Below are 13,524 nucleotides of genomic sequence, written 5' to 3'. Positions count from 1 at the left end.
CTGAGCTAGTCGCCCTGGAGACGGGTTGTTTTGAACCCCACTCGACTCTCCAAGTTCTCGCGCTCCCACACGAAACTAAACAGGCTGCTCTTCACATGAGCCACACAGATCTGAACTTTACACGGTATGTTACAATGGCTTTTACAATTAAGTGAAGTAAAAATATGTGCCTTTCACATTTCACACATAACTGTTTTGTCTGATGTTTCCTTCATCCTTCCCCAGGAAAAAACAGGCCTTATTTGAACAGGAATAAAAAGCCCATCGTACAAAGCGGTCTCCCGGGACACCGAAGAATATGCCTACTTGCGGGGGCTCGGGGAGATCGTTAACACCGACAATAATACTATTCCACTCTACTTTTTTGTAAATAAATATCCCGCAAACGCGCGCGAATCTCAGTAACGTTACGTTACTTAACAAAAAACACATTTTCCGGTGACTACAAAAACAACCATAGATTAGCTACCTGATAAACAACTAAAGGGACCACAAATAGAATATTATCATATCATCAAAAGCAGCGAGCGTTAAAATAGTTAACATTAACACAATAAGGTAATCTGCATAATTTATTCAGTCCGCGGGGCATCGGGAACTCAAGTGGGGGACTATGGTAATATTGTTATCCACAGACTCCACACGTTGATCAAAAACGCATAAATGCTTTGGTTCTTGCTTGCTGTTTAGTGATTAAAGCAGTTTTGAATGATTGAAACAGTAAGGTCTGTCTCCTAAAGTTTTCTCGTGATGACCAGCAACATTAAAAAAAAAAGAAATCTACTATATAATCTAAATTATTTCACAAATTATTTCTTAATTATTTTGAGTTATTTGTATAGTTATTTGAATTTTACTTAGGCCTATGTTTGAACTTTTTGGCTTTTGCACAGCTTTTGTTGCACTAAATATAGATTTACACACTTTTACTGACTGTAATGTCAATTTTTATTACATTTCAAGGAGTGTTCTGCAATGTCACATGCTTGCAGTGGTTGTATGGATGATTTGATTAACATTTTTTTCAGCAGCAGCGCCCATTTTCATAATCTTGCTGGAGGCAAACCCACAGGCCCACACTGAGAAAAGGTAACGTTAATGTGAAGAATCCTTGCTGTAGTGAGCAACATTTATTGCTTTGTTTTCTGCTGCTATGGGTTTCATTTTTAATGTTTAGAGCAATTTTGTCATCAAACATTGACAAAATTGTTTAGAGCAATTTTGTCATCAAACATTGCACAAAGAGGGTATTTTGCATTAACAGCTTTATTATATTGGGGGTGGAGAATTCAGGGCAGCAATAAGGTTTCATATGTTTGGAGTTCAATGTCTTAGCCTGCTAAGATATTTGTGATTTATCCATATGCTTCAGACATCTTCAGTTTCTCAGCAGCAGAGTACAAGCATAACACACTGCAAACAGCTGTCTAAACTGTGGTGGGCAATCACATGTATATGTAGCTTAATTTCGAGAACAAATAAAGAACCTTTAAAAAACTTGAAAAGAAGGCTGAAAAAGATCCAGCCACTTGCCTGTTAATATGCAAAAATTCTGATTTAGCTCGGATTGGATGCTGATAGGCCGCAAAACAGTAAACAAAGGTACTTCTACAATAGTTGTATTAACTTTGTATGGCAAGTTTGTGATAACAAAAGAAAAAAAAACCCTGTTAAGTGTCAAAAATTGGCAAACTATCAAAACGAAACTCCAATACAGATTCCTATGCTTTGGTAAGAATATCTACAGAACTATCCAAGCCTGTCAACTTTTTTAATCTTGGTGCTACTGGAGAGAAATCGTGGAATATCAGAATTTTGAGGAATCTGAAAACCAAACCCCCAAGATAGCCAAGTCTATCAGGAGCCAGTCTAATATTAAAATCCCGCTTTCAATAGATGAAGTTTGATGCCTTAAAAGCAGTCTCTGTTGGATTGAAACTTGTGCAAATAAGAAACCTGCAGCCAAACAAGCAACCGCAATAAGAAGCAGGGATCTGTAATTGACAAAAGCTTTATGATGACAACGTGTTCATAACCTTCTCTGGAACTCTTCCAGAAATGTGGTTTCTTGTGAGTGAACGTGATATGGGAGTCTTTCTCAAATATGTATTAAATTACTTAGATAATGGCTCAGGGACAGATATGCCACAGATCATCACTTCATCGGCTTACAAAAAATACATATACTCTAGGTGTTATTCAGAAGGAAATAGTGCAAGAAGCTCAAGGAAAAGTAGTGTTGGGTCAGTCTGAATACATAGAACAATATAGAAATGTATTTTTGTTGCAAAACCTTGAGAGACTTGTACAATAAAGCTGCTGAAACTATTATTTTTAATGTAAAACCATATTATTATGAATCGGACAGATATTTGGTATAAATTTGGTATGCTATTAAATATTGAGGTAAAATCCTAGCTTGTCATGTTACTCTCATGTTGTAAGCAACCATTTACTATATTTAACCTTGCGTCCAGATTTTGAGCAGCCAATGTCAAGAACACTATGAGGCCCAGACTAAACATCTCCCATGGTGGAGGATGCCTGTTAGGGTGATCATGGCACTAAAATATGTGACTGGAAGTGTTTACTAGAAATGGACTAATCTAAAAGCCAAACATCCCTTTTTCTAATCATTGCTGTCTAAGTTTAACCCAATCAAAACCTGATGCATTCTCAATATGGGCTCATGATAACCAAGCTCAGCAGTGGGAACCACAACATTGAGCTTAATTCTGTTGTGAAGAATAAAATCCACAACTTCTCCACATGGGCTTTGTTTTTAATTAGTCAGCAGCATATAAACTCCACAAATTCCATGTTAGTGTGTCCAGCACATCATAATAATCCATTAAATCCTGGTAGCTCACTTGACTGGTAAGGACTGTGATAAATACTTTGCATCCCCTGGGTATCCCATCATCCCTGTGATTGCAATTACGAAAGTCTCAATGCTCCTTTGGTCTTTTCTCAGAGGAAGTCGGTGAAATATGTGGCTATGTTCTTCTGAGGAGCTTCTTTTTTTAGCCATAAGAACATTTGGACATGGAATCATGTCAGTCCTGCTACATATTATACTAGATGTTTACTTAAATATTAATATTCAACCAAGTGTATACTACTATTGAGAGTCAGTTTAATTTTACTTTTTATAAACATAATTTCTGATGGATTAACTGCAAAGTACTTCTTGGGCTTTACACCTTTTAACTGTTATCCATTGAATTTAAAGTCACCTAGCAGTGGATTGCATGCAGTGAATGGGTGGCATCAGAATGAGAGTCCACACAGCTGATCAGCAATCAATTAATGTCTTTAGAAGCAAAAAAAAATGCATGTTTGTAGGAATTAAGTCCATATTTAAGTCTTTTTCCATTTAAATTATTGCATCTGGGATAAATACAAGTCCATAAACCATAATAATGCCTCCTCCAGTAAAAAAGTCCATCTACTGTTGTCTTCTCACATCAACATCCATTGACATATTTATTTAGAACTGTTAGGAATTGTTTACGCTTATAAATGGTGCTTGATATGTGCACATTTTCCTCCTGATTCAGACAAGAACTTTTTCTTTTCTATTTTTTCTTTTTTTTTTACTTTAGCAAGCTTTTCACAAGACATTAATTGATGTACATGAAGTTGTTTAGATTACTTGTGAATTATTGTGAAGTGTTTATCAGCTCTGTGAACTCACATTAGGAACATGCTGTGAACACCCATTCACTGCAGAGGATCCATTGGTGAGCAAATGATGTAGACTAAATTTCTCCAAATCTGTTCGGATGAGGAAACTGTCTCATCCACATCTCGAATGGGCTGAGGATGGGTAAATGTTCAGCAGATTTTCTTTTTGGGTGAACTACTCCTTAAACATGTTACATTGCCATGATTGAAAACATAATTACTGTTCGGTTTAAAGTATTTTCTATCATCTGTTTTATTTTATTTTATTTTTTTCATTTATTTTCATATTAAATTTCCACTTCCAAGTCAAATAACTGTCAAAAGTACAATTTACACCTGTTATAGTAGTTAGGCGCATGAGAAACATTATGCCTGACCTGTAAAATGGTTTCCTTTTCCCTGAACACATTTGTAAGGGGTCCATCAGTCATGTTTAGCAAAATGTCCAAAATACAACAACATCTGTTTCCAACAGCCCTGAATGTTCACCACACCCTTGCCACAAAATATCCCTGTCACAATCATTCTGTTGAGGCATTTGAAAATACAAAGCAGAATACTGTATTCAATACTCAAGCTATACTTGGATAAGGCCATTGCTTAAAAAAAAAAACTATGGTAAAATGCTTTGTATTATGGTTCATTTTTCAAAACGGGAGCCATTAGTGTCCCCCATGTGACCTAAAAATGAATTTAGCCAAAAAAAAATAGCTGATGCAAGTTGAAACTCTTTTGTGGTCTTCAAACTTTTCTTTGATGTATTTTTATACAATGTATATTTATAACAAAAAACATGAAAATAAAAGGCAGCATTTTGTAATTTCATAAACTTGAGCACTAACATGTCAACCCTGTTAATATCGGCTCAGTTACCTTTCTGAAAGCATAATTGCATCCTAGCATTTAGCTTGAGATAATAACACTTAAACACATAATGTGTCTGGCAAAATGTTTAAAAATGTGCATATATTTTGACATCAATATGAGCAATTGTTTCTATAGTTTCTTGCAATGTTGCTGTGACTGGATTTATATTTTAAACAAGGGTAAGGGCACACCAAAAAGAAACATTCAAGATAAATATGTCAGGAAACCATGATAAGCAAGGGGAAAGGACAGAATGCCTCGAGGGAGGCATAGACGGACAGAAAGAGAGAGAAACATGGGAGAGCTGTGGTTTGTGCCCTAATCATTTCCCACACTGTGGCCCTGGGGAAAAGACAACCCGATGATGAGGTTATTTAACACAGAGATAAGAAAGAGTGTAAAAACAGTGAACTGAAAACGGAATCTAAATTTCAGATAGGCCTATTATTAGCAACAGTAATCGCAAAACTCAGCTAAAAGCAGCACAAATAGTTTGTTATAAAATATATACATTTGCATTTTCGTATTGTCATAATGATAATTACAAGAAACAGTGACTAAGAAGCATGCATCAGTTTTCTCCGAGATTTTAGAAGGTTAAAGAGCGCCTCCTTGTTTCGGGTTCACCGTAAAACACCACAGAGTAGTTTATGACTCTCAAATGCACTTCGAATCGATCCATCCTGATCAGTAGGCTTCTGTCATCCACTGCTCTCACACGCGCTTGAGGCTATCATATCTCTTATAATGAGAGAAATTTTCTTTTCCCTCGTTCAGTCTAGCGACTTCAAAACACATTCGAGGCTCGGTCCATTTTAATTGTTCATATCCAAACGCATGCAATTTTTTTTTCTGTTATTAGCCTATTTAACCTTTACTCATTATTTTTATTTTGTTGTTAAGCTTTTCTTTATGTATCTACAGACAACTTAGTTCATTTGAAATACTCTGTAGCATTATTTTTTGTATCCATAAAAATAAAATAAATAAAATGAAGACGATATGAATCAGATAAAGAAATTCCTACCTTCTCTAGCTAAGCAACGCTTGTGTTGTCAACGTTACCTTTTCACATATCCATGCTGTGAGTTTGCGTAAGTTAGTTTTCAGTTCAGTGCGCGTTGATCTCTCTGTCCCAGTGTTTTTTGGCTGGAGGAGGAGGAGTTGGAGGGAGCGCAGGAAATGATGAGAACCGTTATGTGAGAAATGTGATATGGATAGTCTGTGTGAAACTAGTTCATCTGATAAATCCTTTCGGGTAAAATAATACTTTTTTTTATTAAGTCTTTAAAAGAGCTGTACACTGTTTATGATGTCAAAGTGGTGTATGAATACTTGCAGGATGTACGGTCACTTAATTTTTGAGAGAATTATCCTATAAGTCTAAAGTAGTCGGCTCATCTGCATCGCCGTTTTTTATCTTTTAGAACGCTGCACGTTTGACGTTACGTGAATCTAGCACTGTTCTATTTGGAAACAGCGCCCCCCGGGGACAAAAAAGGCTTTTACCATTAAATTCAACTGCGTCATTTGAGCAGAGTTTGACAGACAAATGAAGACGAGAAACCGGAATTCCGTATTAACAAAACTGTAATATGAATCAAAAGGTCAAAACAGCTCTCTTTGTTAAATCATGTACCTGAAGATTTCAGTTATTATATATACACATATCAATGACAAAGAATATAACTCTTGACACCTTCAAAAATGTACCTTATGAATACTGTCTTCAAAAAACAACAAAAGGAACTGTTGTACACCATCATGAATCTAAATCTACACAAAGCTAGAAAAGAACTGAATTGGTAAGTTAGTCATTCAAGCATATGATTTGGGAACAAGGACAAAACACATTTACTTTTATTATTTACATATAATAGTTAAATAGGTAATAAAAAAGAGAAGAGTAAGGAGAGAAGAGAGAGGGGGTAATTTTACACTGTACAATCAGACTGGAATTGTATGGTTTGTGTTTTGTAACAATTCAGAAATTTATATAAAAAGATTTAATGAATAAATTGATCACCTAATTTGATGAGGAAATTGTCACTTCTATAGCAACATCAAATTCAGTGTGACTGGACTCACAGATGTCAACTTTTTTTTTCTTTTTTTTTTCTAATTTCAGAGTGATACACCGTGATAATTAAATGGAAACTATCTGTATCAAGTGAACTCTAATAGTAAACAAGGTTTAATCACACACATTGGTCAAGGCGACAAACCTACACATCAGAAAGAAATGAACACACTGGGGTCACTGGGGGGTTGCTCAGGCAGACCAGTGAGATTGGACCTCATGGAGAAGACCCAACTTTTAGCGCAATACCAGAACCCGCATATAACAGTCCAGACCGTGAAGGCTTTTAGCTAAGCACCACGTGGCGGTCGAAGACAGACTTGCGCTGCTCTTGGACCTGCCTCTTCCAGCGCTGCTGAGCATGCTCTACTTTGTTTAGCATGTTGGAGCGAGAGCGAGAACGGGAAAGCACATCATGAGCATTAGCGAAGGGCTGCTGGTCCTGTAAAAAACAAGAGTTTATCGTTATCACATTTTATAGCATATGACTATCATTAATGACACAAAATGGGTGCATCTATTTTGTTACACACCTTTTTAATCTAAACTACCAGTACTTACAACATACATTAAATCTTGTATCCATAAAAATGTAACACATACCCCAACATCATCGTCACTCTGAATGAGCTGTGAATGGCCAAACAGCCTTCTCTTCAGTATAGGTTCCAACAGTGTCAGATACACCATATACAACAACAGAAGGCCCAGAATAGATAGATATGCTATAATGGTGCCCTTTAAAATAGAGAAAGAAAACTGTTTCTATAATACTTAAACTTAGCATATTATATATGCCATACTATATAAAGACGTTGGACTTACTTTGATGGTTCCAGAGCTCCTTTCTTCATATTTGCATTCACAGCGTAAACAGTATGCCTCCACATCTTTGCCTTCAACGGGCATCGGCTCCACCACATGAAGGCAATTACTGTGCAAATGATTACATTAGAGATGTTATGGATCAGTGAATGGAGAGTCATTGGGTTAATTAATTTACAGAAGTTACTGCAGACTTGTATTCAGACTAGTAAATCATTTACCAGTCCTTCAAGGAAACGTTTTGATTGTAGATCTGCCCAGCGATGTCCTTATAAGGTGGACAGATACATTTGCACCTGATGTCTTCTGAATTCTGAGAAAAGTGACCACACACACACACACGTTCATTTATCTACACAAATGAATGACACGAAATCAATGGTCACCATGCTTTGGTCAGATAAGAATCCACTTGACATTGTTTTCGATAAGGAAAGTGTTGATTAGTTAATTTTTATCACTAGCGTTATATATTATTTCCTTTTTTTTCGGAGAAACATTAAACATGCTAACGGCTAGTTAGCACTGCCAAATACACTACAGGTTCACAACTGCACAAAGTATATCGTTTATTTATAAAAATACAGTGACAGATGTCTTATTGTACCTTAGCTTCTGATGTTTGTGCAGATAATATCAGAATAAAACACACTAGCGATGAAAACGTCAAAAGACGGACAACTGCTCCTGAGGTCAATCGACGCATCTTTTTCTTTTCCGCTCAAGACAGCGTCGTCGAATATTAAAGAGAAATGTAGTAGAACAAAGAGTAGATGTTACATTAGCAGCGCGTGCAATGACTAGAAGTCTTCTGGTTCAAATAAACGTCAACAAAACAAAACAAACCGTGAGGGCTGGACTCTGCTTGACACATCAGCTGATCAACAGCCAAGGGGCAAGGAACTCGACCGGAAGTTGAAGTCGGGTGGGGGCTCCCATCTTTTAGCAGAACTTCACTTGCGTTAGCATTCCCATTGACTCCCATTCATTTTGGCGTCACTTTGACAGCGAATAACTTTACATCTGAGGCGTTTAAAGACTCTGTTTGTCCATTATTTATTTCTAAAGACACACGACAATGTATAAAGGGCTCCATTACCTTCTATGTTACATTATGGCCCCGTATAAACAGTTTTTGTAAAAAATAGGCTAACGATTGCGTCATAACCACTCGGCTCTCTGTCGCATTACCGTACAGACAGGAGGAGAAGCTCACAGGCAATTAACTTAATATGGCGTACTGGCGTTACATTTTAAAATACTATACAAAATAGTTAATCAGAATACTTACTCCTGCTCACTCACGACAAAGAACTCCCCGCTCAAGCTCGCCGTCTCTGCAAGATTAACGATGGCAGTTTGCACGCACAGCTACTATAAGATTTACATCTGGCAGACAGGTTGCTGACGTCGTCAAGCTTCGTTTGAGTCTGCGCGTCAGAAACGGAAGTGCTAAAAAAACGCTAAAACTGGGCTTCATTTGTCTCAATTGAGTTCCAATGGGGTCGCTGTGTCCATTTCTTTTACTGTCTATGTCAACAGCAGTCGGTCCGCGCATTATCACTTCCCTCTGGAAACACGTGAGTTGGGAACCATTCTTCCGTAAGATTGAACAACGTTCTCCCCGCTCTGTCGCTGAAAAAAACTCTCATCACTATCCAATCTGGTCAACAGAGATGAGTCACAGTTTATTTGATTTTTTTAAATTATTTTATTGGCACCCTATTTATATGTAATATGCCTCATTTTTATGCAACTTTTTATTCCAAAACCACGGTGATTTTTTTCTGATTTATGGAATGATAAAAAGACATTGAGAATTCCCTCTTCGTACAATTTAAATGTAATATGTCAACAAATTAAACAAGCATTTTGAACTTGGCTTTATTCAGTGTTTAGATTTCAGTTTTGAGAACGTATGCAAATGAGTGCATATTTAATTATGTAATGCATTAATTCCCATATTTTAGCAACTAATGTAGTTAAAGTTTTGTGGATGGGCCAGGACATCAAACGGGGCCTTCATAAGCTTCTTGTCCTGTAAAGTTCATTAGAAAACATCAATTGACTTTAATAGGTCAATTAAAAAACACTAGTAAGTATATTTTCCCCATCTTCCACATGGTGGCATTATTGCTTCTTTTATACTAATGGGATCTGCAATTACAAACCTCTTGATTTTAGTACTTGCCCTAAAAGAATTACTTAAAATCCATTGGCCATTCACAAAAGTAATGAAACCTGTTAAAAAAAGACAAATTTACAATCCCTAAAGAATTTCTTGATGATTCTTAGAGGCAACCTTCCATCCCTAACAATGTCCTCAATAAACAAAGCTTTTACGGGTTTGGAACGACATGGGGGTAAGTGATTAATGACATTTTGGGGTGGAGTAACCATTTAAATATTGAATAATGTGACATCCCCAAAGAACATCAAACGTTTTAAAGCAATAACCTTCTTTAAATCAGCTTAAATTGATTTAAGATGGTGTCCTAAGCCTAACCAGTTTAAAAGTACGGCAAACCCCTCTAAACTTGTGCTTAGGCTGGTTTAGGCTGGGGGGGGGAGGGGTCCAGCAGACTAGTCTTTATTAATCTTAATAATATACAATACTGTTAAGAATAGGTCAGTCAGAATTTATTTTTGAAGGAAATTAATACTTTCTTCAGCAATAATGCATTAAATGGTTCAAAAGTGAAAGTCAACACATTTATAATCTTACAAAACATTTCCATGTCAAATAAATGCTTAAAAAATGTATCTCAGGTTCCACACAAATATTAATAAACACTGATTTCAGTATATATGTTTTTTTTTTTACACCAAATCAGCATATTAGAATGATTTCTGAATGATCTTGTGACACTGAAGACTGGAGTAATGGTGTGTAATGATGTAATGATGATCAGATTTGCCATCACATGAATAAATTACATTTTAAAATAAATAAAAAAGAAAACAATTAAATTGTAAATAGTTATTGACCCCAAACTTTTGAACAGCAGTTTTATCTGAGTACTCTAGATATTACAATCATATTCTTCTCACCTTTAGTCTCACAGTCCTGGAAAAACACAAGAACCATGATATTTGGTTGTGAGGCTTCCTCCACATGGGAAACAGGAAGTTCGACCGACTTCAGGTTTATAGGTGCGGACATGTGGACAGGGCAGACAGGGCCATAAAAGCCATCATGGGAGAACTGACCAGGACCGCACTGACCTAGGATCAGAAAAAATGTTAAAACAATGTCAGACAACTAAATTTCTATTCCAAAGAAAGCAGTGATGTCATGTAAGTTCATTATCTAATAAAGTGCAGGCATCCTCTCATCCCTTTAGTTGTGTCTATCAGCAGAAATAGAAGATGGCATCTGCATCATAAGCTGCTTTTGATGACCGTGCCTCAGAAACAGAAACCTGGTTGTACCTTTTTTTTTCCACACAACACTGCTCTGGAATTCTATGTTGATTTGAATGAATTAAACTTTTGAGGATTTGCAGCACTGCATGAAATGACCCCTCCCAACACACTCACAATCACAAAACTTAACTCGAGCTCAACTAGCCATGAGCCTGTGAGATTATCATCAATACAGGTATGCTTCCTGCCAACTGCATAAACATAAAACACGATGTGATTAATACTCTTTCTTTTGAAACTTTGGATAACTGGGGGATGAGATCTTTCAGCATAAATGGATAATAGGATGAAATGTGGTACATCGTAGGTGTGCCCTTATGAAACAAAAATATATTGCAGTATATTGGAAAATATCATGTAATATATTAGGCATATATTCTTATATATATTTATTTTTTCCAATATATTGCAATATATTGAAAGTGGCAATCATTTGTATATTTTGCAATATATTATATAATATATATATCATCAATATATTATTAAATGTATTAAAATATATAAAATAATAGAAAATAAAAAGGGAAAATAATATATTACAATATATCACAATATATTTTAAGAAATATATTGGTAAATATATTTTCCTTTCGTAGGGTTGAACAGACTTGGTCGAAGCAATAGACAGAATTTAAAACAAAATGACAGACAAACATACAAGCTCTTAACGGACACCAACCCTCAATGTAATCGTGTGGTGAACAGAAAGACTACAGACTTGTTTGTTTGTAAGTAGTCTCTGTGAAGTCTCACCTCCACACTCTGAGATGTTCCTGGGCACACGTCACATGACACCTGCCCCTCTTCATCTTGGTACGTCCCAGGGGGGAAAAGCACTTCCCCTGATCTCCTTCATAGTATGTGCCAACACTGCATTTGACTAGCACAGAACAAAGTCAGAAATGAGATGAAACAGAGACTAAACAAAAAAGGTGCCTCAAATTAAGCTGCTAAAGGGGCACTGCAAATCGACCTGATGCATCTAAGTGAAGTGAAGTGAAGTGAAGTGAAGTGACATTCAGCCAAGTATGGTGACCCATACTCAGAATTTGTGCTCTGCATTTAACCCATCCGAAATGCACACACACAGAGCAGTGAACACACACACACTGTGAGCACACACCTATGTGTGCTCACACCTATCTATGCCAAAAATTCAAACAAATAAGAGAACTCAGCCTTTCCACAGCTGCCTGATACCGCACATCAAACATCCCTCACACACATACACAATCCCTCACCTCACTAAACACGCTCAAGGGGAATATTACCTGGCATACCCCTATGATGTCTGCTTAAAGGGAGCAGGAAAAAGTATTTTTAATGATCACTTTATAAACAGCTCAGATTTATTGCACTGCTTTCTTGGTGAGCAGCAGGATTCCTCCAACATACAGTACAGACCAAAAGTTTGGAAACATTACTAGTTTTAATGTTTCTGAAAGAAGTTTCTTCTGCTCATCAAGCCTGCATTTATTTGATCAAAAATACAGAAAATGTTTTAATATTGTGATATATTATTACAATTTAAAATAATTGTTTTTAAATTTATTATCATTTATTTATGTGATGCAAAGCTGAATTTTTAGGATCATTATCACATGATCCTTTTGTACAAATCATTCTAATATGATGATTCATCATCAAAGTTGGAAACAGTTCTGCTGCTTAATATTTTTTCAGAACATGTGATACTTGTTTAAGATACTTTGATGAATAAAAATAATAAAATATAAATATTTTGTAATAACAATATACACTTCTGGTAAAAAAAAAAAAGTCTTTCTTCTTTTTAAATAAAATCAATACTTTTATTCAGCAAGGATGTGTTAAATTTATAAAAATGATAGTAAAGAAAATATATTATTAGAATATATATTATTAGAATTTTCTTTTTTTTTTTGGAATAAATGCAGTTCTTTTTTAACCTTTTATTCATCAAATATTTTAGACAGCAGAACTGTTTCCAACACTCATAATAAATCAGAATATTAGAATGATTTCTAAATGATCATGTGATAGACTGGATGACATGTGACACTGAAGGCTGGAGTAATGATGCTGAAAATTCAGCTTTGCATCACAGGAATAAATTATTTTTGTAAAGTATATTCAAATAGAAAACTATTGTTTTAAGTTGTAATAATATTTCACAATATTACAGTTTTTTCTGTATTTTTGATCAAATAAATGCAGGCTTGAATAGCAGAAGAAACTTCTTTCAAAAACATTAAAAATAGTAATGTTTCCAAACTTTTGGTCTGTACTGTACGTCTTGTAATGATATAAGGGATGAAGCTCTGGCAGCGCCTCAAAGCTGCTGTAGGGAACTTTTGACGCTCTAGCGGTTAATAAACAGAACTGCTTGCGTCTTGCGGAAGAACATTGTAGCCGGAGCTACTTCTCTCTGTTTATGTCTATGAAGAATCACAAAGATACTGGGTTACTCCGTCACAGTACCCCCGAAGCAATCTAAAATAGTCCGAATATAAACACTTATTATAGGTGTACCCTAGTGATTCAGGACAAGCTAAAAACACGGTTTGGAAAATGGATTCATGGTGTACTCGCTTATTATGTTAATTTTTCTACATTTTGAACACAAACAAAGTTACGGACCGCAGCTCTGATTGGTTGTT

The 13,524-nt window shown here is 35.9% G+C and overlaps 1 protein-coding gene and 1 long non-coding RNA gene across 2 annotated transcripts; one reads left to right on the top strand and one right to left on the bottom strand.

Annotated features, from left to right (window-relative positions):
- Window positions 1-35: 35 nt before the first annotated feature.
- On the top strand, window positions 36-2,778 carry LOC113080882 (uncharacterized). Its single transcript, XR_003282041.1, has 2 exons — window positions 36-124; window positions 226-2,778. It is a non-coding gene; the product is annotated as an uncharacterized LOC113080882 (long non-coding RNA).
- Window positions 2,779-6,384: 3,606 nt separating this feature from the next.
- LOC113080883 (transmembrane protein 9B-like) lies at window positions 6,385-8,356 on the bottom strand. Its single transcript, XM_026252930.1, has 5 exons — window positions 8,067-8,356; window positions 7,681-7,772; window positions 7,460-7,568; window positions 7,238-7,372; window positions 6,385-7,076 (listed from the first exon to the last, which is right to left on the bottom strand). Exons 1-5 carry the CDS (start codon window positions 8,163-8,165, stop codon window positions 6,921-6,923), a joined length of 591 nt encoding a protein of 196 aa, XP_026108715.1. The 5' UTR covers window positions 8,166-8,356; the 3' UTR covers window positions 6,385-6,920.
- Window positions 8,357-13,524: the final 5,168 nt, after the last annotated feature.

This window comes from Carassius auratus, unplaced genomic scaffold, assembly GCF_003368295.1.
Source record: "Carassius auratus strain Wakin unplaced genomic scaffold, ASM336829v1 scaf_tig00032401, whole genome shotgun sequence".
Classification (NCBI taxonomy): domain Eukaryota; kingdom Metazoa; phylum Chordata; class Actinopteri; order Cypriniformes; family Cyprinidae; genus Carassius; species Carassius auratus.
The sequence above is the reverse complement of the archived record's forward strand: the minus strand, read 5'-3'. Positions and strand labels throughout refer to the sequence as shown.

Coding starts and splice junctions, on each gene's coding strand:
- LOC113080883 (XM_026252930.1), bottom strand. CDS start 8,165: ATGCGTCGATTGACCTCAGGAGCAGTTGTCCGTCTTTTGACGTTTTCA. Junction 7,773..8,066: donor CACAAACATCAGAAGCTAAG/GTACAATAAGAC, acceptor CACTTTTCTCAG/AATTCAGAAGACATCAGGTG. Junction 7,569..7,680: donor AACGTTTCCTTGAAGGACTG/GTAAATGATTTA, acceptor TCATTTGCACAG/TAATTGCCTTCATGTGGTGG.